At 53.3% G+C, this 23,470-nt stretch overlaps 1 protein-coding gene across 1 annotated transcript in view; it reads left to right on the top strand.

Moving 5' to 3' along the window:
- Nucleotides 1-13,938: 13,938 nt before the first annotated feature.
- The window catches only part of UBE2QL1 (ubiquitin conjugating enzyme E2 Q family like 1), a 39,946-nt gene continuing 30,414 nt past the window's right edge, over nucleotides 13,939-23,470 (top strand). The window contains exon 1 of the mRNA XM_042908383.1: nucleotides 13,939-14,764. Coding sequence (XP_042764317.1) covers nucleotides 13,958-14,764 — 807 coding nt within the window. The 5' untranslated portion in view covers nucleotides 13,939-13,957. The remainder of the gene's footprint in view (nucleotides 14,765-23,470) is intronic.

Raw genomic sequence — 23,470 nt, 5'->3', positions numbered from 1 at the left:
TTGGACTAGATGTGTCTCCGGGGCTCATCCAGCAAGGAGCCCCGTACATGCCAGCCTGTCCACCCTGACAGGTGCCCGCAGGCTCAGCTGGGCCACGTCCTCCCCACTTCCTTCCCTGACAGAGCCCTCGGGGCCTGGCCCTTGCACCTCTCAACAGCAGTGTGAAGGGACAAGGAAGAAACAAAAATTCTTTTATCTCACTGGATGCATTGCCTGTATTCGGGAGAGAAGGGAGGGAGGGCAAAGGAGGGGCGTGGAGGGAAGGGCAGGGAAGGGAGGGGAAGGAAGGTCTCTGCCCCTCACACTTTCCACTAAGGACACAGCCTCTCCCAGCACAATCCCGAGGTCCTTCGTGAGCCGCTATGGTTCCGGGTGCTCTGCTGGGTGTTGAGGGCTATAGAAGAGGTGGGGTCCCTGCTCCCGGGCAGTTCTTAACCCAGTTGGAGAAAAGAATAAGCAAATCCACCTATTAAAATGATGTGCTTTCAAACAGAGTGATGAAGGACTCGGCTCCCCTCTCCTGCCCCTTCTGTCCCAGGTCCCACCTGGGGTCTCACCCGGAACTCCAGCACCACGTCCTGGGTGGGACAAGCGAAAGGGAAGTTACCCGTGGTACCAGCAAAACAAACAGCAAGCGAGCCCTCTGGGGGTCGAGGTTAAGTGCGTGCGTGCATGCGTGCGAGCGTGTGTCTGCCTGAGGGATCCTGAGATAAAGCGCAGAAAGAATGGCCAGGAAATCGCTCCACATGCACACGTCTCAAAGGCCGCTGGGCACCTACTCGCTGTGCATGATAGTGTTCTAAGGACAGCTCCAGTCTGTGCTCTAGCCGGCTGAAAAGCAAGCCTTGACGACACAGCGCTTCCCAAACTGGCCGGAGACGAAGGTGGGAAGCAGAAGGCAGAGCCATGCAGACTAGACAAGGGACCCGTACGCAACGATGCCTCCCCGTGCACCGCACAGACGCGGGCTCATCCGGGTGGGCTCCTTCAGCAGGCCGTGCTGGTTCACTAGGTCCTGCCGTAACAAAGTGCCATCTTGTCACAGTTCCCGAGGATAGAAGTCCAAGACGGAGATGTCAGCAGGGTTGATTTCTTCTGAGGCTTCTCTCTTCGGCTTGTGGACGGCCGTCTTCTTCTCTTTTGTCTTCCCGGGGGTCTTCCCTCGGTGGGTGGGGTCTGAGTCCTAATCTCCTCTCCTGGTAAGGGCACCGTTGTACTGGAGGAGGACCCACCCGAATGACCTCATTTTACCTTAATTCCCTCTATAAAGGCCCCAGCTCCAAATACAGTCACCTTCTGAGGTCCTGGGGGTTCGTTAGCGCTTCGACCTGTGAATTTGGGAGGGGAGGACACGGTTTATTTATCCAAGTACAGGGGAAATCTGTGAACGTGTGTCTCGGGGTGAGGAGGGACATGGCCTTCGCTCTTCTCCGACCCACACTCACGTACACGTGGCTGAATAATTCAAATAACTAGCACTCCTGCGGGGCCACAGGTAACTGAGGAAGGGGAGCTAAGGGCATCTCAGGGAGGAGTGAGCCCCTCGGGGTGAAGGGGAGGTCATTTTCCAGCATAGAGAACATGAGTGGGCGGTGGGGGGGGTAGTTAGAGAGGAGCAGGGGGTGATGGGGAGACGGACGAAGGCGAGTACGTAGAGGAATTCTGCAGGAGGGCGGGGGCGCTGGGGGCCACAGGTGGACACCAGGGCTGGCCCCCGCCTGCCTCTCCGTTAGCCCAGGACTGGCCCCGCGGTCGTCGGACGAGGCAGGTAGTTTATTCACATCTGATGTGAATAAAATGATACCCGTGGAACAGGGTCCCCGCCTCAGCTTGAGCGCTTCCTCAGAAAATACAAGTATATTCACAGAAATGCCCTGCCCTTCAAGACAACATTCTACATTCTTCTGTCCCCAAACCACAATGTTGTTTACATAATGAGTTTGAAAACAAAAGGGAAATATTAGACGGCGTCCTTCATGAATTCTGATAAGGGTGTTATTCTGTACAGAGGCATCCTAATTATAAAGCAACACAATAAGCCTCCATTCCAACAGAGTTATTCTTCTCTATCAGGCAGATGGTAGTTGCTTTTTAAAATAATACATATATATGTGTACAACTCGTGGCTTATCTGTTTAAGTTATCTGTTTGGGGGAAGTAATATCTATCTTCTTAAATTGCCTAATTTTTTATTCTGCAGAGGCTAACTCTGACTAAAATCTCTTTTCGAGAAACATATTAGCGCTTAATGAAAAAGCAGCACTAGGAGAAAAGGATATAGTCTCAGAAATGATGAGATTGCAGAGCGATGGCTTCAGAGGGAGGGGGTATAGGTCTCTGCCCGCTGCCCCCTGTGAACGCAGAGGGCAATAGTGATTGTCTTGGCTCTTCTGCCCACAGGCACGCCAGGCATGTTGGGAAGGAGGTGGCCTCCAGGCTCGGCCTCGTCCCAGGAGGAGGCAGGGAGGCAGGGGAGACTTCCAGCCATCTTCGGGATAGCCAAGTATTGGTTACGCCCAAGGACTTCCAGGATCATTCCCTTTCTTTAAAAGATGGCTTCACATCGAGGGCCCCAGCCATAGCCCAGAATAATGCTTTCCTGCCAATGAAACGTTCCGTGGAGACAAATATTGTGGTGGAGAGTGGGGGTTACCTTTCGTTAGCGGAGGACGATGTAGGGCAGAATTTTAACACTGTAGGTCAAAGCTGATTAGATAGAAGTGAAGTCAATTTAGCATTTGCTGAAAAATGAAAAGGAGAGACTAGATTAGACCAGATGCACGTAGGGCTTGCACCGAGGGCAAGCGCTATTTGGTAAGCCTTTAACGCTTCCAGAGTTAAATGCCAATTCCATCTGGGTGTACCCTCACCGGTCACCCACCTTCTGGGCACGAAGGGTTAGCTGTCCCGGAGCCATCCAGGCCCAAACCAAAGGCGTTGGAAGGCATGGAAGGCCACTTAGACGCGGCGCCCACACTCACGCAGAAAAGCCCGGCTACCTGGGCTTGCTCGCTCGCCTGTCCCCAGAACACCGAACGGGCTGGTCTTGCCTTGTCTGTTGACTCAGGAGCTGGTTTAGTCTCAGGCGAAGAGAACAGGGTCGTCCCAAGATCATCATGCGCTAAAATCCACCACCCTCCTTCAAAACACGAACATGGGACATTGTAGACATTTCTTAACAGGGTCCACCTGCTTCTAACGGATTCCTATAGATTTGTCTGTCAGTGTGCCCGGGTATGTTACAGCCCACCCACGTATCCCCTGTGTCCAAAACACATGCATTTCCTGCAGAAATGCTTATAATTAAAATTTCCATTTTTAACAAGATGAAGGACAAAAGGAAATCCAAACACGGGTTTAGCCGCGTAGAGGCAGCTCAGAGTCAGCAGCAGAAATCCAAAATTATCATTTGCTCCCGAAATAAATGTACGAAGTCTCAAACCACCAGCACCATCCCCCCGGATGTCTTGCTTTCATCCGGCTAAAAACACTCTTGCACTTTGGGATACTATGGGATCGTAGTGGGATCAGGATTCTAGAATCACGATGGGACAGCAATCGCCATATGCCTTAGTCACAGCCTCTTGTCTTCCACCAAAGCCGCCCTGACGCTGGACGCTGGCTTTTCCCGTCTCTTTGTCCCTCGTTCACACTTGGTCTGAATTAAGTTAGAACCTAGTGTGTTGCTCTCCACCCTCAGCCCTTTCCCCGAGGTGGAAAGACTTCCCTGACAGGGCCGTCAGTCAGCTGATGTGTCTGTCACCGGCTCTTGTCACACACTACAGATACAACCATTCCCCTAAACCTGCCAGGGATTCTGGGAGCAGAGCTGAGCCCGGTGATCCCGTGGCCTTGCCTTGGTCTTGGCTGTTCAACAGCGATCTCGACAATGCATTCCAGCAACATCACGTTCCAGTGTGGTGGAATCAGGTGACAGTTTGTGAAGTCACACCCCTCCAAGCAAGGTGAGGGCTCTCAGAGGCTGGCTGCCCACGGAACCCCATTGAAAATCAATACTCTTGCTTTCAAAAAGCAAATACAACAGACAGTGGGGGGGGGGCATGTATCATTATGACAACAACCATTAAATGGCATCTCAAGGGGGACCCTCACCCCTCCCTGCCCCTAGGGCCTGGGTTTCTATACAAGGAAAGCTGCAAAAATACATTTCCGGTGAGGCAGCATCACCTGTGGGGATTGCTGTGATCCAGACACAGGCTTTTCTCTTTAAATACTCATTCCTGGATTAATTCGTCCGCACACATACCAGTCATTGAGCAAGAGTGCATTCAGAAAGGCTACCCACTGAAAGAGAGCACACTAAATTTTATCTCACACTGCTTTTGAGGATACTCGTTGCATATATTAAAATCTCCAGGTTTGCTCTTTGAGCATTGTTTCAGATGTCCGTTCTTTGTTTAGGGTTGCTTTCTCTCAAACCTTTGGTGGTGTTCTATTCACTGTGAATATGCGTCTGCTCAGGAATTCCTGCCTAAGTCCTGGGGGAGGCTGATTCTGCATTTCTTGTCTGCCATGATTGAGGGTGAGGAGTAACCTCCAGAGGGAGTGAACTCGTCCTGGTCATCCAGGTGAGCAGTTTCCCACCAGTTGTGGGGTCTCTAGCTATAGCCACACTTTGTCCTACGTTTGCACACATCTTCCAACGTTGCCTGCTGTTGACACAGCCAGGATCAGCTTGGTGACTGCCGGAATCTGCTTCCTGTTCTGTGTCTCCGCTCGCTCAGAAACAGCTCCGGCCTTGGTGGAAGGGTTTCTGTGCTGTGGATTCTCTGGTCTATTTTCTCCCACAATCTGCTCCAATCCGCTATCGCCTTTCAAGGGCTCCCCCAAATTTCATGTCCACAGATGAGCCTCTTTCTTGTTTTCTGGCAGTGACACAGGCGGGAGTGTTAAGTGGTACAGTCATCTTGGGAAAACGTTCAGAGGATTCTTGTGAAGTTAAACACATGCCTAGCCTTTGACACGGCCATTCCATTCTTGTCATAGTCCCGGAAGAAGTGAAAATACGTGCCCCAAAAGACGTGTACGTGAGTGTGCTTGGAAGCTATACGCACCATACTCAAAACTGGAATCAACCAAAATGTCCTTCCGCAGGAAGACAGACAGACAGACTGTGGTATATTCACACAATGAGTATCAATAAAACAAACTATCACTACCCACCAATAAAAAGAGACTATCAACCCCAGCAATGGCACTACTAGGTATTTATCCAAGGGATACAGGTGTGCTGTTTCGAAGGGGCACATGCACCCCAATGTTTATAGCAGCACCGTCAACAATACCAAATTATGGGAAGAGCCCAGATGTTCATCGATGGATGAATGTATAAAGAAGATGTGGAATATATATACAATGGAGTATTACTCAGCAATCAAAAAGAATGAGATCTTGCCATTTGTAACCCCGTGGATGGAACTAGAGGGTATTATGTTAAGTGAAATTAGTCAGAGAAAGACAAATATCGTATGACTTCACTCACATGAGGTCTGTAAGACACAGAACAGATGAACACAAGGGAAGGGAAGCAAAAATAATATAAAAACAGGGAGGGGGACAGAACATAAGAGACTCTTAAATATGGAAAGCAAACAGAGGGTTCCTGGAGGGGTTGTGGGAGGGGAGATGGGCTAAAAGGGTAAGGGGCATTAAGGAATCTACTCCTGAAATCATTGTGGCACTATATGCTACCTAACTTGGATGTAAATTAAAAAAAAAAAAGAAAGAATCTGGGAAAAAAAAAAAAACCAACAGACTACCAACACACACACACCACATGGACGAATTTCACCATGAGATCATATATTGATTTTACATTGATTTACAGAAGCCAGATATAAAGGGTGCATACTGTATAATTCCATTTATGTGAAGTTCAAAAGCAAGTAAAACTGCTTTATGGTGATTAAAAAAAAAAAAACAAGCACAACAGAGGGTGCCTCTGGTGGAGGGGTGGGGTGGACTTGACCAGAAAGGAACTTTCTGGAGGGACGGAATGATTCCATGTCTTGACTGGCGTGTAAGTTACACAGGTGCATACGTTTTTCAAACGTATGCTGAGTTGTGCGGTTAAGATCCGTGCCCTTCACTGTATGTAAATCAATCTTCCATTTAAAATAATTTTCAGGGGCGCCTGGGTGGCTCAGTCAGTGAAGCGTCCACCTTCAGCTCAGGTCATGATCTCGTGGTTTGTGGGTTCAAGCCCCACATCGGGCTCTGTGCTGACAGCTCGGAGCCTGGATCCTGCTTCGGATTCTGTGTCTCCCTCTCTCTCTGTTCCTCCCCCGCTCATGCTCTGTCTCTCTCTCTCTCTCTCCTTCAAAAATAAATAAAAACATTTAAACAAATTTAAAAGAATAAAGAAAAAATAAAATAAAATAATTTTCAAAATAAGAGGCTATTTTCGAGCATGAAATATGCAAGGTTTATTTTTAATCGTATTTTTTAAAGCTGACAGGAGGCAAGAAGACATTTACTTGCTGTCTCACACCGCTGGTAAGATAAACAGTAAAGAGGTTCAAAAGATCCCATTACATCCTATTGCTTCGAAAACGCATAAGATAAATATAATACATGTTCTCAGTTTCAGCTAATTATAATATTCCACTCACCACCCCTCAGCTGTGCCAGGAAACAGCACTGCCTTTCCTTTCTGAGAATACTATATTCGGACCTATATTTAGACCTAATATTTAAGGTAACATTGAATAGAGACGCCACCTTGACACGCAATACCAGCTGCCATCTCACGCGTGCACACAACCAGAAAGTAACTGCCTTTGCCTCGAGCGAAGATGAAAAGGACGGGAGAAATGAGATTATTATCTCTGGAAATCTCTTCACCACGAAGCCGCTTCCTCTTCAGAAAAGAGTGCATGGCTCGCGTCACCACTCAAGCATTCCTTCAACGGCCAGGGAGAGGAATCTACATTTGGTAATTACAAACCCTCCCTCGGACCCTCCCTCCCCTGCCCAGGAAGCCGAGCGGAGCCCAGGAGGAGCCCTGCAGAGATCGGCACGGTGATGGTGCTGACGGGTCTTCCAGGTGATGCGCCCACTGACCGCCTTTGGGCCAGACCACCTGATGTTGGGAGATCCCGAATTAACCCAGGGGTCGGGGTGTTGCGCTAGCCCCCCACCCCTCTGCAGTGACAGCAGAGGCCGAGCAGCTGTGGACCGAGAGCCCTGGTTGGGGGCGAGGTGGGGGGCGCCTCTGCACCAGCAGAGGCTTCACTTGGGGCCCCTGCGTTCCTGCTCCAGGAGGCGAGCGGCTGACACCTTAGGGTAATCCCCCTGTCTCTTTTGGCTCCTTCGGCACCCCCTTTCTTCTTTTGGTTCCCAAAGACTTCAGCACCCCTGTCACTGATTGTCTAGATTGACCCTCTTGCATGGAAACACACAGTGTGGCTCTGTGTTCCTGATCAAAGCCCGATTAGTACACAGCTGAGGACCAGAAGCAGGTTCGAAGACTGGGCAGACCATCAGCGGCTTTGGGCTTGAGCACAGGGACGGGCTCGACGCCGTGGAAATTGGCAAACTGGTCGCTATGCAGAGCGGCGGGATCACAGTTCTGTAATCGCACCCCGCGTGGCCTGGGACGAAGGACACATTGAGAAGGAAGCCAGCAAGCTGGTGTGCGCTTGGCCATCGGGGCAGGAACGCAGACGCGGTGGGGGCGCGGGACGGCTGCGCCTGACTGCCTGGGAAAGGTCCTACAAGGAAAACAGCAAGCTCGGGGATCGGAACTCTGAGGTCGAGAAGAGTCAGAGCGGGCAGGACACTCCACGATGGCCCTCGAGGGCTACCGGAAGTCTCACGGCCGCAAGACTGGTACCAAAAATCAATCCCCAAATTCGTTCGCGGAGTTGCAGAATTACCTAGTACTTTGAACCCACAGCCTTGCCAGTCCTCTGATGGGAGAGTTAGGGCATCGACTGGGGGGTGACGAGCACCCCGAGCACTGAAATGTGCCCATTGGGTTGACTCGGAAAGCTTCGAGAAGCTACAGGTCTTGAGGACGCCTTGCCAGACGTGGTGTCTCCTCACCTGGTTGAGAACATCAGCTTCCCTTTGCCCAAAGACCCATAATAGTCTTGCCCCAGCAAGTTGCCTTATGAGAGAGTTTGTCCTCAACACTCACCCCCCACTTCCTGCTGCTACCAAACCGGGCCCGGCTCACACCAAGGGGACAGACACCATGTCGGTCGGATCCAAGAGGGTTGCAGGCACACGTGATCCGAAATCTCCATTCTACAGTTTCACTCTCCAAAAACTGAGCTGTTAAAAATCCAACTAGGAAGGTGCCTGTGGTTAAAGACTTCGAAGTGGCTCCCAGAGTTCAGACCTCCCCGTCTCCTTCCAGTGCGTGGAAGTCAGGTGGAAGGGGGGATATGCGTGAAGGCGGTGTATCTAACCTCCAGGACCTTTAATGACAGTCACTTCCAGAGCCAGGAAAAGGCAGCAACTGAAGCCACCAAGGAAGCCGCGTCCCATTGCATGCAAGAGAAATAAGCTTCTTATTTGAGCCTCTGGATTACTTTTTGTCACAGCAACTTCAACCAGTGTTCTAATGCAAGACATATTCTTTTAAAATATAAATACTCTTAGGGAACTATACGTGACTTAACATTTCACATGAATTCGTTTAACCAAGGTGTTTTCTTCCAGAGCCCTTGTAGTTGAGTCTGACAGCCTGGTACTTGGAATGCCACCCGCCCGGCACTTAACGGCAGACGACCTTTATTGATGACCGTGCTGTCTGAGCCCAACTCGAGTCCTCACCACAGCACTGCTGGCAGCTTCTACCAACTGATCCAAGTTGGCGAGGACATAAAACCCACTTGCCGTCCTGACTTAGGTTTGGATGGGAAACAGCAGACTGGGTTGGTCATTGAAGAGAGGCCCCATGAGTCTAGGACAGCAAATCGTAAAGAATGCTCACGGAACATGTGCTCTGTGGGGACACACCCCCAAGCAAGGTCGGTCACCATCGGACACAAGCGTGCAAGTCAGAGTCCTTGCTTAGCAACAGGAGAGTTGATCAACCAGAAAGGAATGTGCAGATGTCACGCGAAGAGTCTCCAGGATGGTCAGGAATTTGTTTTGGAGGCTACAGAGCCTGAGTGACCCCCAACTTAAATCACTGAACCATCCCAAGGGCGACCCTTCTGCTCCAGCCAACGTACAACCATGAAAATGGAGCCATCGATTCTCAGCTCCGAAGCCCCCCAGGAGTGGCTGCTGCCCTCTCTGAAGGTTGGACGGCTCCCCACCCCTCCCCGGGATGAACCCTCCTTGGTCTCCACCTTCTAACCCCCAGTTCTGCTGTTACGTCAGATGGGCTGACATCTTCATTCGTCTATGCCTCAGCTTACTCATCTATAGTGAAGATAATTGTAGCACCTACTTAGGAGGTACCAACTTAATGAAAATTAAGTGAATGTATATAGTGCTTGGGTGGCACCTGAGATGTGGCAAGTGCCATCAAAGTGTTAGCTTTGACGCTCAATAAATGAACGGCATAACTTGTCGCGTGACGTGGTGACATCAGAGGTCCCCGCTATGCCGACTTAGAGTGTATTCGTCTGGCAGGAAATGGTTTTGAATTTTGATAGTAATCTTAACAGCTTCACTCGAGAGAATGAATAACATGTATGAGTTGGGGGCAGGTACTTTGAGGTGGTCTGGTTGAAACCTTGGTGACTGCAAGATTGGAGCTCCTGAAGAAATTGGACCAACTAGAAAAACTGGGATGTAGTCATCTGAGGCAGAGGATAAATGAGCAAACCCCACTTCCGAATCTTTATAAAATCTGCGACTGGAGACCGCTGGCCTCTCGGACCGTTGATTCCAATGCTCATGGGAGAGTCGATGGCAGGTCGAGTGCAGTTCCCAGACGATCAAGGACTGTGATAACCAGCTTCCCTCCCTCCCTCCCCTTCCTTTCAGGGTAGATTGGCAAGGCTCTCTCTGAAGACATTCCCTAACCAGCTGCCTCCCCACCCCATCACTACTTGAGGACAGAGGAGCAAGTTTTTTTTTTTTTTAATTCTTTTTTTTTCCTTAGTTTTTTGTTTTTTGTTTTTTTTTTAATTCTTAGAGAAAAAGAGAGAGAGCAGGGAAGAAGTACAGAGGGAGGGAGAGAGGGAATCTTATGCAGGATTCATGCGCAGTGTGGAGCCTGATGTGGGGCTCGATCCCATGACACTGGGATCGTGACCTGAGCCGAAATCAAGAGTCAGACGTTCAACAGACTGAGCCACCTGGGCACTCCTGTCCTTAGAGATTATTTTATTTCACCAAATGCTCTCAATGCAACTGTCCCAATGTAAACTTAATCTTCAATCAGCTAATTTTCAAATTTGCTGACCATTTATTTTCACTATAGCTGCAATAGAGTCCTTTTCAGAATATTTGAAAATCAAATTTAAAAAAAGAAAAACTATATCAATGAAAGGTAACCTCTCTATATTGCTGGGCTCGGTAGGTATCCATTTGTTTCTCTGGGGACGTAGAACTTTCTAGAATCTTCTGGGATGAAAGAATGAGGGAGGTTTACAGACCATACGGGTCTTTCTTCTCACTTCTGCCCCTACCTTCCCGTCGCCGACGTGAATGTTTGGATCCATGGACTGGAGGACCCAGGATACAAGAAGTTGAGAACACCTACCTCTGCTAACATCATAATTGTTACCATTAAAATTATTTTTCTCCGTCGTGTCTTTTTTCCTACGCATAGTTTTACGTAGTTGTAGCTACAGCGTGGATATAATTTTGGATTCTGCTTTCTCGCTTACAACTATTACGTAGATCACAAGTATTTTCATTTTGCTATATAATCCGCATAGCAAGTGTTATTGCTGCCCAATACACCCTCAAGTGGATTAGGTATAACTTACTTACCACGTCCCCTCTTATTGTAAATCTAAGTTGTTTCCATTTTTTCACCAACATTTGACTTCAGCGCTTTCAAGAGTGGATCAGAGACGTGGTAAGTCTGTGGGAGAGGTCATAAGTAAGATGACTTCCACCCTGCGTGTCTCTGGGTTCTTCACCGGCCCTCTTGTCCCAGCAACACACTCTCAAAAAGTATCTGCATCCAGACAATAAGTCATGTGACCACCCCAGTAATAATTCCACCTGAACATAGTTTTACAATAGGTACCTAGGATTTCAGCTACATCATTCCCAAATCACACTGGATGACCTCCTTGCTTCAGGGAGAACTGGTCACTATTGTTGCCACCGATATTTCTCTGAGGCCACACCCAAGGCCAGGTGGCTGTGGCACTGACGGTCACACCCCTCCTGGTGGGGGTTGGGGCTGATACCGAACCCAGAGTCCTGACAGTGCCCTGTGCTGTCAGGGGCAGCTGGTCAACCCGCAGCTTGGGGCTGGGAGGCACAGGACCAGGGGGTAGGTCAGAGCACAGGACTGAACCTCTTTGAAAGTCCGTTTCTTCACCGGCACCAGGGGTCAGGTAAAACCTGAGAGGGCTCAGAAGCCACAAAACGATAAAACCTGTAATGCCTGCCCATCCCCACCAACGTTACCATCCAGCGTGTACCCCTCGCGTGTAGATGAAGTGAACACACGGTACTTTGCAAACAGACATCGTCATCCTGCTTTTCGGCCTATCCTTACAAAACACAGCTGGACAAAACGAGGTCAGCAGAAAAGCCCGTGAGACCCGGACCAACAGACCCTTCATCAGTTCTGGCTGACATTTGGTCACCGTCACTGGTCTCGCCTGGGCCACGCTGCACTGCCCTCAGTTCCACCCACCTGAACACAGCCTCCCAGAAATGCACTTTCCTATCGTCATCTCTCCGGGGTGGGGGTCTGTGCCCCAGGGAGCAGGTGTCCACTGCTCACTGCCACAAACTGGTGAGGACTACGCTAACACCTCCCTTTCCCCGGAGACCACCCCGGAAAGCCCAACCCCACACCCATTCAGTGTCAACTGGTCTCCGCAGGTGGCCTGAGGCCTGAAGAGTTCTTTCATGCCATGAAAACCTTTAATGATTTGGAAATGAAAAAATGAAATGAAAATGATAAAGATGCTTTAAAAAACAAAACAATACTGTGGCACCAGAATGAACGCGCCCTGCTGATGAACTTAGAGACGCCCAAGTTGAAAGTCACGTCGGGAAAAGAGGTGCGGTTTAGAGTCCTTGGCCACTGATTGAGGTTTAGGGGGTAATTTCTCCCCCATTTCAAGGAGATGGGCGCGCCTCTCACCACTGCGCAGTCCGGCCGCACACACTGGAACGCGAGCGGCAGCGCGCTCCCTGCAAATCTCCAGGCTTCCCGGGCTCTCGGGCTCTTCCAGCTTCTGGAGCACCGAACAAGCTTTTTGCTTGAAATTCCCCCCGATAAAAATTATAAGTTTCAGTGGGTGAAAGGCAGAAAGGGAAAAGAGGGATGGAGGTGTCCAGATTGAAGGAGGATCCCCTTCCCTTCCGCGGGCGGACCTGAGGTCCGCGGCGGCTACCAGGGACCCCGGGGCGGCGGAGCGGAGAGGGGCGCGCCGTGCGTCTCCAGCACCCGCGGGCGCGGCGCTGGATGCCTCCCCCACCCCCGCCCAGTTTGGGGGACGACTCGAAAGGCAGTGCTCGGCAGTCCCCTCCTCCTCCTTTCTGAACTCAGAACCCTCTGGAGTGGCGGACAGGAGGGAGGCCAGGCCGGCCGGTGGGGGTGACTCTGCGTAACGTTCACCCTTTAAAGTCGTGACTCGGGGCGCGGGGGAGGGGGGCTAGTCTTTAGGGGGGTTGCGGCGGGCACGCTTCCCGCATCGTCCCCGCCAGGCCCCGATCCTTCATTCGGTCAGTCTGCATGAAAGCGTCCCCGCCGCCTGTCCCCCAGTCTCCGCCTCCGCCGGCCGGGGACTGCTGTGTGGGACACTGGGCTCCATCTGGTCCGAGGCGACCAATAAAACAGGTTGCTTTCTACCCTTCCCCGACACCCCTTCCCCTCCGGATTGCGCTAACGAGGTTAAGCGAGGTCGGGGGCTCGCGCCCGGGGGGCGGCGGCGGCGAGCCCGCATCCCGGGCCGAAGGCCCCTGAGCCCCCGCCCCCACCCCCCCGCGACCCCCGCGGGCGCGCGCGCGCGTCCCCTCTCCCGCCGCTGTCCGCCGTCGCCCGGCTTCCGCGGGCCGCTCGGCCCCGCGCCGCTGCCCCGCCGCCCGGCGCCCGGCCAGCCCGCCGCGCGCCGCTGTCTCCCCCCAGCGGCCGTGGCGTGTCGCCGCGGGAGCCGGGCGGCGGGCGGGCGGCGGGGGCGGCTCGGCGCAGGCAAGCCCGCGGCTCCGCCCCGCGCGCCCCCCCCCCCCCCCCGGCCGGCAGGGCCGCCCCCTCCGCGCCGCGCTCGGCTCAGACCGAGCAGCCGCCTCTGCAATGTCAGCAGCCGCAGCGGCGGCGGCGACGCGAGCGGCAACGGCCGGGGCCCCGCGGTAGCCGCCAGCGCGGCACGGTCCGGCGGGCGCGCACGGCGCGAGCCCGCGGCCACCTAGCTGCCTCCGGGGCGCTGCGGCCGGCTCTGCGCGCCCCGGCGCGGCGCTCGGACTCCAGGCCGGTCCGGCCGCGGCCGCGCACAAAGGACCGCGGACGCCGGGCTCCCGGGGGCTGCGCCCAGGGACCGGCCGGGGAAGGGGGCGGGGGGGACGACCAGCCGCTGCCGCGTCCCCTCCACGCCTCCCCTCGCCTGGCGGCCGGAGCCCGAGCCGGAGCGGGCCCCGTCATATGACAGCGGCGACACCGCGGCCGGCGAGCGCGCGTGCTGCCCACTCGGCTGCGCCACGGCCGCCGGCGCCGGGGGTGGCCCGCGCCGCGCCCCGCTGAGCGCTCGTCCGTCGCCGCCGCCCCGCGCCCCCCGCGCCCCGACTCTCCGGCCCCGGGGGCAGGAGCCGAGGGGAGCCCCCCGCCGGCGCCGAGCCTAAAATGGCCACGCTGCTCCGCAAAATCGGGCTCATCCGCCTGCACAACCGGGACACCGAGGACCCCAAGCACCACCACAACCACCGCGGCGGCGGCGGCGGCCAGCAGAGCGCGTCGCTGCGCGGCAAGGGCGGCGCCAAGAGCGGCGGCCACAAGCAGCAGCAGCAGCAGCAGCAGCAGCAGCAGCACCCCGGGGGCGCGGGCGACGCGAGCCCCGGGCCCGGCAAGGGCAAGGGCAAGCGCGCGGCGGAGCCGGCCCCGCGCGACAAGCCGCCGCAGCCGGCCGCGGGGGCGGCGGGGGCGGCGGGCGCCGGGGGCCCCCGGGAGCGGGCGGCGGGCGCCAGGGCGGGGCCGGGCCCGGCGGCGGCGGCGGCGGCGGCGGCGGCGACGGCGGGCGGCAGCCTGGTGCCCGCGGCGCGCCAGCAGCACTGCACGCAGGTGCGCAGCCGGCGGCTCATGAAGGAGCTGCAGGACATCGCGCGCCTCAGCGACCGCTTCATCTCGGTGGAGCTGGTGGACGAGAGCCTCTTCGACTGGAACGTGAAGCTGCACCAGGTAGACAAGGACTCGGTGCTGTGGCAGGACATGAAGGAGACCAACACCGAGTTCATCCTGCTCAACCTCACCTTCCCCGACAACTTCCCCTTCTCGCCGCCCTTCATGCGGGTGCTCAGCCCGCGCCTGGAGAACGGCTACGTGCTGGACGGCGGCGCCATCTGCATGGAGCTGCTCACGCCGCGCGGCTGGTCCAGCGCCTACACCGTGGAGGCCGTCATGCGCCAGTTCGCCGCCAGCCTGGTCAAGGGCCAGGTAAGGCGGGCGGGCCGGCGGGGAGGGCGGGGGCGCGGGGCGCCGGGCGGCCGCTTCCAGACCCGCCTCCGACGGGGCGACGCTGCGGGGGCCCAGCGCCGTCCCTCCGGGTCTCCGGTCTCCGCGGGCGCTCGCGCGCGCTCGTTCGCTCGCTCGCTCTGCGCGTCTCGCCACCACCGTTCGTCCTGCGTCCCGCTTCCCCGCCCCCGCCCCCGTGCCCGGGGCTCGGCTCCCTTTCTCCGTCCACCCCCCACCCCGTTTCTGCTGCGCCTCACCCCTCCCCGTCGCCCCTCGCGCCCCACCCCTCCGCCCCCTGCCCTTGGCGGCCTTCTCCACTCCGCATCCACCTCTCTCCTGCCCCCTTTGCCCCGGTGCATAGGCCGCATCTCCTACTCCTTCTCCCCCTTTCCTCCTTCCCAGCCCCCCTCCATCTCCCTGACCCCTCTCACTCCCTTCCCCCCATCTGTTTCTCCCCTTCTCGGAAACCCCATAATCTCCTGAAGGTGGAACTTTAGGGGTACCTCACGACCTGAACGCCCTGCTCTGCCCCCAACACACACACACACACACACACACACACACACACATCTTCTCAGCAGCATCTCAGGTGGGTGCTCCGCAGGGGTGTGGGGTGCCCTGCAGAGGGCTGGCCTGCTGGTGAACCTATAGCCCTGCTCTGCCGGCTCCTTCTGACAGGCATCTAGAGCAGAGGTGAAAATACTGCTCTTGAGAAATTTCACTGGAGCAGCCGAGGTGTGGTTTGAGTGGTTCCTTAAGTGCCAAGGCCAGACTCTGTCAAGGAAATGCCTGGCACCTACCTGCCCCTTCCCGGAACCATCACCTCTGGGGCAGGTGTTCAAGGTCCGGGTCTCTCCGAGACCTGTTTCTTCCCTGGGTTTCCTCGTGCCTCTGCAAGTTCAATCCTTTCTCAGGGCTAAAGATTTTTAACTAAGTAGTGAACTCCCCCAGCGGGTAGGGGCGGGCAGCTCCATGCCTGAGGACCCCAGAGCAAAGAATGAATGCGTCTTCTCTGAACTGTGTTCCCACCTGGCTCCAGACAGGGGCATGATGGTTTTATCTTGCCACCCTGCATGCTCTTGATGATGCTCGAGTTGATTGATATTTTCCCGAATCAATATGAAGCAGTTGATAAGACCGTATTTTTGTATGGGCAGTTGTAGATTATGGAGAATCGTTGTTTCGTTTAGAAGACCCCGAATGACCTCGATTTGCTCATTCTACAGCCAGCATATCAGAAACCATCAGTCCTCTGTCACCTGCCTCTGTCCCTTTCACGGCAGGATCTTTTCACACTAATCAAATAATGCTTGTTCACTGCCAAGTTCACCAGAGGTAGAGCCCCTGGGAGTCTACTCAAATAGCGTCCTGACTCCAGTGGAGGAGCACTTCCTGCTTGCCCCTAGTCTGTTGTTACCAAGTAACCATCCTGCCGGTCTGTCTTTTCTGGGATTCATTCGGTTCCACTTATTTCCTGAGTTAGGAAAAGGATGCATATGACAGCTCTGGAGAGACATCTTTAACTGAGAGAGGTGTAATGCTTTCGTGTCAGAGGTTCATACTGACTCCTTTCCGTTCAGCGCTGGCTCTGATGTAAGGTGCCTGGGATTTAAATACAAGCCACAGGAGTGGGGCGGGTGGGGGGAGGGGTCACCTTAGTTTATTTTTCCAACAGAATTTATACAAATGATGTGGAAGAATATTCTGCAAAAAAAAAAAAAAAAAAAAGGCCTTTGTTATCTGTTTCTTAAATCATTGTGAATCAGAACTTTCTGGAAGTCTTTACTTTCATTCTCCACGGTGAGATGACTTTGGGGATCAGGGGAAGAGGAATGTCATCTTATAGAGCCACAGAATCATGACATTTTAGGTTTGGAAGAGATCCTAGAGGTCCCTTGGACCACAGCCTGCATTTTGAAAGGTGCAAGAAAATAAAGATTTCAAATGGGAAGTGAGGACGTTTCTTAAAAAGAGATACATCTTTGTAAATTAAGTGGTTTCCACGTTTAAATTAATGTTGTGCATAATAATTGCATCGATGCCCGTGCACTTCTCTTAAAGTTCCTTGGGTATACGTTCCTTCCCTTCATGACCAAATTGAGCCTTACACACAGTTTGCAAGTTGCAAGATTATTGCTTTCATTGTTGAAAATAATTGTCAACATTTTTACTGATTAATTTCAAACCTCACTTAATTGAAGTCAGGGCCCTCCACCAAACCTGTTGTATTCCTATCCATTCTAAGTTCTAGTGTGTAAAATACCTGAACTAAAGGCAAGAACACGGCAATGTATCAAATCACCAGCTCAACACCTTTGCCTTGTCTGTGCTGGCTTCAACACCCGAAAAGACACCAAAGGGGGATTCACTTCAGCTATTCAGAATGCAACATACAAATAGGAGAAATGAAGCCATGATGTTTCAAGATCCTGTGCGGAAAAGGATTCTAACAGTGTTTCAGGGACCTGAACATTAGTGTGCCTTTCCGTTTCGAGGTCCCTGCTTACAGACTGCTCGGTGCAAATACTCTTTCCGTGGTGAAAGGTAACAGGCTTTGGCAAAGCCATCAAAACACCTGATGAGGTATTCGAAGACAGCCAGGACGGCCGAACCAATAATTAGTTTAGAGGAAAGGACCGTTCTACTCTAGTTAAATCCTCCTCTCTGTTGCCATTCCTTTTTTGGATTCGTGTGTCTTAAGAGACAAAGTTAAGAAAGGCTTTTTTCCCACTTGCATAACTGCTCAGCTTAACTTTCCAAATCGAGGGTGTACTAAGTTGGCTTTGTTTCTGCACCTTTGGAGAAACCGTAAGACACTTTTAAAGGTTCCATCGGGAGTGTGAAGAAAAGGTTTGCTGAACGGTTTTGAGCATAAAATAAAAAGCTCGGGGTTATCCCAGGATACGATAAATTCAGTCGTGTCACGAGACCTCTACCTAGTTGGCCCGCGTTATCCGATGTCTTGCGTGCTGCTTTATGGATTGTGGTGGTTTTAAGTGAAATCGATGTGCATTTCTTGTAGGATGTGTTCTATGCAGACACAGTGAGACACATGCCCTGCTTGCTTATTGTCTATAACTAAGCCTTGTTCTGACCGAATGGAGACATTTTCAGTAATTCTTTTGGTTTTCCGCAATGAAGTGGAAAATTTCCAAACTTTTAAAGTGAACGGATGAAAATGTTGGATCATAATTTATATCCTTTATCATTTACCGAACCAAAAGAGACGCTCCCTGGCTCCAGGGTAGGATTTGTGACCTTCAGAAGCTGTAAGACGGTCCGGAAGTTCATTGCCGCGTGAGACCTAGCAGGTGGCCTCACACACAAGACTCCCCTTGCCAAGCTTTCCGAGTACAGACTCTGGAGACCTAGGCTCACTAGCACCAGCGTTGGAGGGCCCTGGTCGGGAAGCGACTCGGAGTTCCCTGGCTCACACACCAGGTTTGGAGCCTGGGATCACTAAATGATCGATAGAGACCCTCTCCTGGCAGTCGTTGGGGCAGAAGGGTCCCCAAAAGCCGTTTGAGGAGGCTCTAACTCAGCGTTCTGCTTGCACATCACTTTGCCTCCCGAGTGTCCCCTTTTCCAGTCACTTCGACATTGCCAGGGGCAGGGAACCAGATGGCACTTCAAAGACTGTTCCTTACTCCTCCTCTGTTTTCCCAGAGCCAACCACACAGCTCAGCCCAACGTGCAGGCGATGCTCAGGATAATAGCAGCAGCTAACCTCACGGGGTGCTCTGTGCTAAGCCCCGGGCCAGCTCACACTTAGGCTGCGTCACCTCAGTTGGCACTAGTGTTTCCATGGTCCCCGTACAGGTGAGGAGACCGTAGCTCGGCACAGTCGGGGGAAGTCGATACCTCCTGTTCCAATTCTCGCGATGATTGGCAAAGCTCTGGAAACCGAGGATCCTCGGTAGTGAAGGCTGTCACGACTGGCAGAGTCCGACTGGGGGCCGTCTAAGCACCTGGCCGTCTCCTCCAGGCAGCGGTCTGCTGGGTGTGACCCGCGTGATAATCGTTTGTGGCCGCAGAGAACAGAATACCCAGGCAGGCGTCCGCAGAAGAATGAGAACAGCGGGACTGACACGGCCTCAGATCTTCGTGTTTGAACCACAAGCTGGGAAGCGATTCCAGGACAGTGATGTTTGCCTAACAGAGTTAGTTTCTGGGCTCTTCGAACAAAGGAAGCTGGCAGGTGTCTCCACTTGTCGGAACGTGGTGAATACAGTAAAGCGCCCTGCAATTCAGCGGTTCGATGATCCAGGGCATCTCTGAGCTCGACCTTAGGACTTAAAGCTCTCTGCATCGTGCCACTGCGAATTGTGTGTGTGCACGCACACACGCACACAAATACAGCCTTCTTCAGAACTTCTTCTGAAGTGCGGAGTCTTGGAATAGCGTTTGACGTATGGCCGCAAAATCTCCAGGTCTTCTCAGAAAGAGTGATAAAGATCAACCACCGTTTCTTTGGGTCCTAAAGTGCTGTGGTTTCTAAGCTGGTGTAATCAACACACGGGGTTTGAAGCCCTATACTGTTGGCCAGGCAGCTGTCAGGAAGCACCGTGGACTGCGGGGCGGTGGGGGGGGGGGGGCAGGGTGGCGCTGAACAACAGACATTGGCCGTTCTGGAAGGCAGACGTCTGAAATCAGGTGTGAGCAGGGTGGGGTTCTCCTGGGGCCGCGTGGGAGACTTTCCAGGCCGCTCTCCGTGGCTCTCGGACTTCTCCCTATGTCTTCACGTGCTCCTCCCACCGTGTACATCTGTGTCCTCGTTTCGTAAGGACACCAGTCACATTGGCTGAGAGCCCACCCTAACGACATCAGATGGCTTTGATTGCCTCTGTAAAGACCCTGTCTCCAAACACAGTCACATTCCGAGGTGCCTGGGATTAGGAGTCAGTATGGGAATTGTGTAGGGTCATGATAGCAACCCAGAACAAGCCCAAATGGGGATTTTATAACCAGTTCAACCTCGTGTCTCTAGAGGCTTTTACTGGTTTGCAGAGTAATGTAGGTGAGGCCGATTCCTGTGAACGCAAGGCCACACTGAGGAGGGCCCGGGAGGGCCACCTTGGGATAGAGCCAGTAGCCCTTATAGGGGGAAGTAGTGGGGGCTGGGGGGGGGTATGTATGTAGAGTGTAAACAGTGATAACCAGGGGGCGGGTAAAGCCACGGGTTCACGAGCAGCATGGATTGGTGGGGAGTGCTAATGAGTCACTCTGTCGTTTTGTCCTGTGCCGAGTGTAGGTGACGGAGATAATTGCCCACCCAGGATGACTCTGCAGCTTGAGGTAGCCATGTGCTTGGCCGTTTGAAGAAAAAATAGCTTGTTCCGATATCAAGTAGGACGGGCAGGAGGACACAGACGGGACTCTGTATCCTAAAAATAGCCCTATGCCAAGTTGGCGGGCTCCCATAGCTGGATCCCTGGCGAGTGCACAGCGCCGTGGCTGATGGTGCAGTTAAGAATAGTAGTGACTCACTTTACCCTGAGTTGTGGACTTTTGAGAATCTGAATTTGCAGGAAGAGAATGTAAATGCGTTTCTGTGCACGCTTCTGACTTGTGGGAAGGGATGTGACAGGTCTGTGTTTCTCGTTAAGGGACAGGATAATTTTGGGGGGGTTTCGTTCGTTGATGGAAAATGCCAACAAGTAACAACAATTCGAAGTTTGTTTTGAAGCCGGAGGCCCACAACCCAGAGCTCTGCCCTTTTTCATCCCTAGGGACAGGCGTGTGAGAATCCACGCTTAGAAGTAAGGCGGCCTCGGTAGCAGTACGTTGGGGACAGCTAACAAACCCTCCGAGAGGGCTTCCATGTTTTGTTTGGTTTTTAAAGCAGCCACTAAGAGTGGGTCCTTTGAGCCACATTTCCGATCTCGTGAACCTGAGATCTTTGCCAGGTTGATAAGGTAATGGGGAGGCGAGAAAGAGGGAGGGGGGCAGGTGGGGCTTCATTCTTCTCTGCCAGTGGTTCTCAGCTCCCTCGGTAAATTGGATGCCCTGGGAGGCTTTCAAGGATTCTGGTGCCGGAGCCCTCCCCTCAGGATCAGGCCCTGGGGACGGCTTGGAAAAACTCCAAGGTGATTCTAATATGTGGCCAGGATTGAAAAAGCCACCCTGGGCCACGAGTTGCTCACCTTGTCCACGTGCATTTCCCTACCAGTGGCCACAGCAGGAGTGTCCGTGGCCGTGGAGGTAACTGTCTTACCTTCTCCCCTCCTGCCTTGTTGGACTCACTGTCCTGTGTCCGCCCTGGCTGAGCCCCCTGGGAGCCCTCCTCTTGTAGAGGAGGCCATCATAAAACCACGTCCTTCCTCCCTAAACCGAGGGGAACATGGCCCCTGGAAAAGGAAGTGTGCTCGAGAGAGTTCACTGACCCATTAGACACAGCCGTGAGGGCTCAGGCACTCGGACTACCCAGAAGTAACTAGTAGGAATCAACCAGTTCCCATGACACAGGTATTGAGTGCCTACTATGTACTAGACAGTTACCGGGCATACAGTGGTGCCTAAGACACGCGTCGAGTGCCTGCCACGGAGAAGTACCCAGTGGGGACAATGACAAACCCATTCACGTTGGCCTTTGGCGTGTCAGGCAGCCCCACAGTCATACCTTGGTTGCTGTTTGGATAAGCGCCCCTTTGTTGTGTATCCATGGCCCTGACATCTGGCAGTGGCCCATGTGTGCCCTGGGGATGTGGGAGAGGTGGGGTCCTGGGGTCAGTGGGATCTTCGAACGTTCTGTGTGATGTTCTCAGAAGGAGCATTGTCCCCTACAGGTGGGTGGGACTCTAACACTCAGGCTCGCTGCTTTCCTGAATGCTGTTTCATTGCCCGTAAATGGGACAATCAGGCATTCCCAAAACACACAAAGGAGTCGTTGTAACGGCAGAAATGTTTCCAGTAACGTCTACGCTTCCCTACCCAGTAAGTCAGCAAGCTAAAAGGACTGTTTGCTCATTTTTCATCATCATACTTCATTCATTTGTTCACTCAGCACCCACCTACTGAGGGTCTACCTTGACTTGGCCATGGCAGCTACGTCACTCTTGGTGTCCCCAAGGCTTCCCTTCCCCATTCTTCATGTCATCCCTGGTCCTCCTCCTGGCCGGCCACTTCAGTGAGTCTAGGAGGGAGAAAGCAGTGTCGGGGGACCCAGGACCCCAGACTGAGAAAGTCGGGGGAAGAAGCAGATTTGGGACCTAACAGGTGGCAAAGGATGGGAAATGGAGAGCAGGGCGTGGCTGTGGGAGCCGAGAAGTCACCTGACGAGCCCCTTCCCCAGCCGCAGGCTTGGGCGTGGGCAGGGAGCAGAGAGCTGGGACTCTGCCTTTCGTGTTTTCCCGCCTGCCTTTTCTTCTCCTCCCTGCGCTCCTGCCTCATTAGATGCTTGTCATCTCCTGCTTGGACCCCTGCAATGCTCCGTCCAGCCTCTCTGTCCCCGTCCTTCCTCCCTGCTGCCGCCTCCCTGGCTCCCCCAAGATGTAGGCCTGTCTCCCGCGCCCTTCATGACGCCCCTTACGGAATACCCCTCAAACCCTCCCCACCTGCTGTGGCCTCCTAGAGGTCTGTCCTCCACCAGCCTCTCCCAGCCCCAGCTGCTGGTCCTATACATCCTTGCTTGGCTCCTGGGCCGCGCCCCCCCTCCCCCCCCGACATTCACCAGGTGAGGTCCAGCCGACCCCGATGCTCCAATTCCTCTGCAAAAAACCCTCTTCCGAGGCACTCACACTTTCTGGAAGGCACTCATTTCTGTTCTTATCCTGCTAGACTGCATTTACGTATTACTCCCATTGCACGATACCAGACACATCGTGCGCGCCAAATAAATCGTTCATCACGCAACGTGCTTATCTCAGCAGACATCACAGTCCTTTCGCTTTGCCCCTGTTTGCAACACAACAGGAGGTGAACGTGTGTTGGCTGCTTACCATGGACAGGCTGCCGTGCAGATGCCTTGTGTTGGCCATCGGATTAAATCCTTGCAACAGCCCATGAGTCAGGTGCTATTTGTTCTTCCCATTTTACAGAGGAGGAGACTGAGGCTCGCTGAGGTTGAACCTGTGCCTAAGGCAGATGGCGAGTGAAGGGGAAAGCTGAGTTGGCATCAGGTAGTCCAGTGCCAGGACCGCCAGCTTTCAGTGAGCTGTTGGGTTGGCAAGTGGGAGCCATCCCGGCCAAGTGACACGTGCAGTTTGGTCGTCCCCCATGGGTCCCTGTGCACCTTTTAGAGACGCTTTTGCAATGATACCAAGCTTGGTTTTGCTACAACGCTCAGAATTGATCCACGAGGGAGGGATAACGTATCCAATCTACTGAATTACCAGCAAAGTTGGTCCAAATACGCTCACGGTACGAATTGTCTGAAATAGGAGAATGTTTTACATCTTTCAAAACTGTAGGAGAAAGACCATCTTTGTTGCCTTCCTTCTACACAGAAAAAGGAAAGGCATTTTAAAATTTCTGAAAAACCCGAGAAAGAAATGCTTTTGGAACATAATTGCCACTCCGGTTTAAAAAATTACCACTTTATTTTTATTTTTTTTTTAATTTTTTTTTTAACGTTTATTTATTTTTGAGACAGAGAGAGACAGAGCATGAACAGGGGAGGGTCAGAGAGAGAGGGAGACACAGAATCTGAAATGGGCTCTGGGCTCTGAGCTGTCAGCACAGAGCCCGATG

Source organism: Panthera leo, chromosome A1 (genome assembly GCF_018350215.1).
Source record: "Panthera leo isolate Ple1 chromosome A1, P.leo_Ple1_pat1.1, whole genome shotgun sequence".
NCBI lineage: Eukaryota > Metazoa > Chordata > Mammalia > Carnivora > Felidae > Panthera > Panthera leo.
The sequence above is the reverse complement of the archived record's forward strand: the minus strand, read 5'-3'. Positions and strand labels throughout refer to the sequence as shown.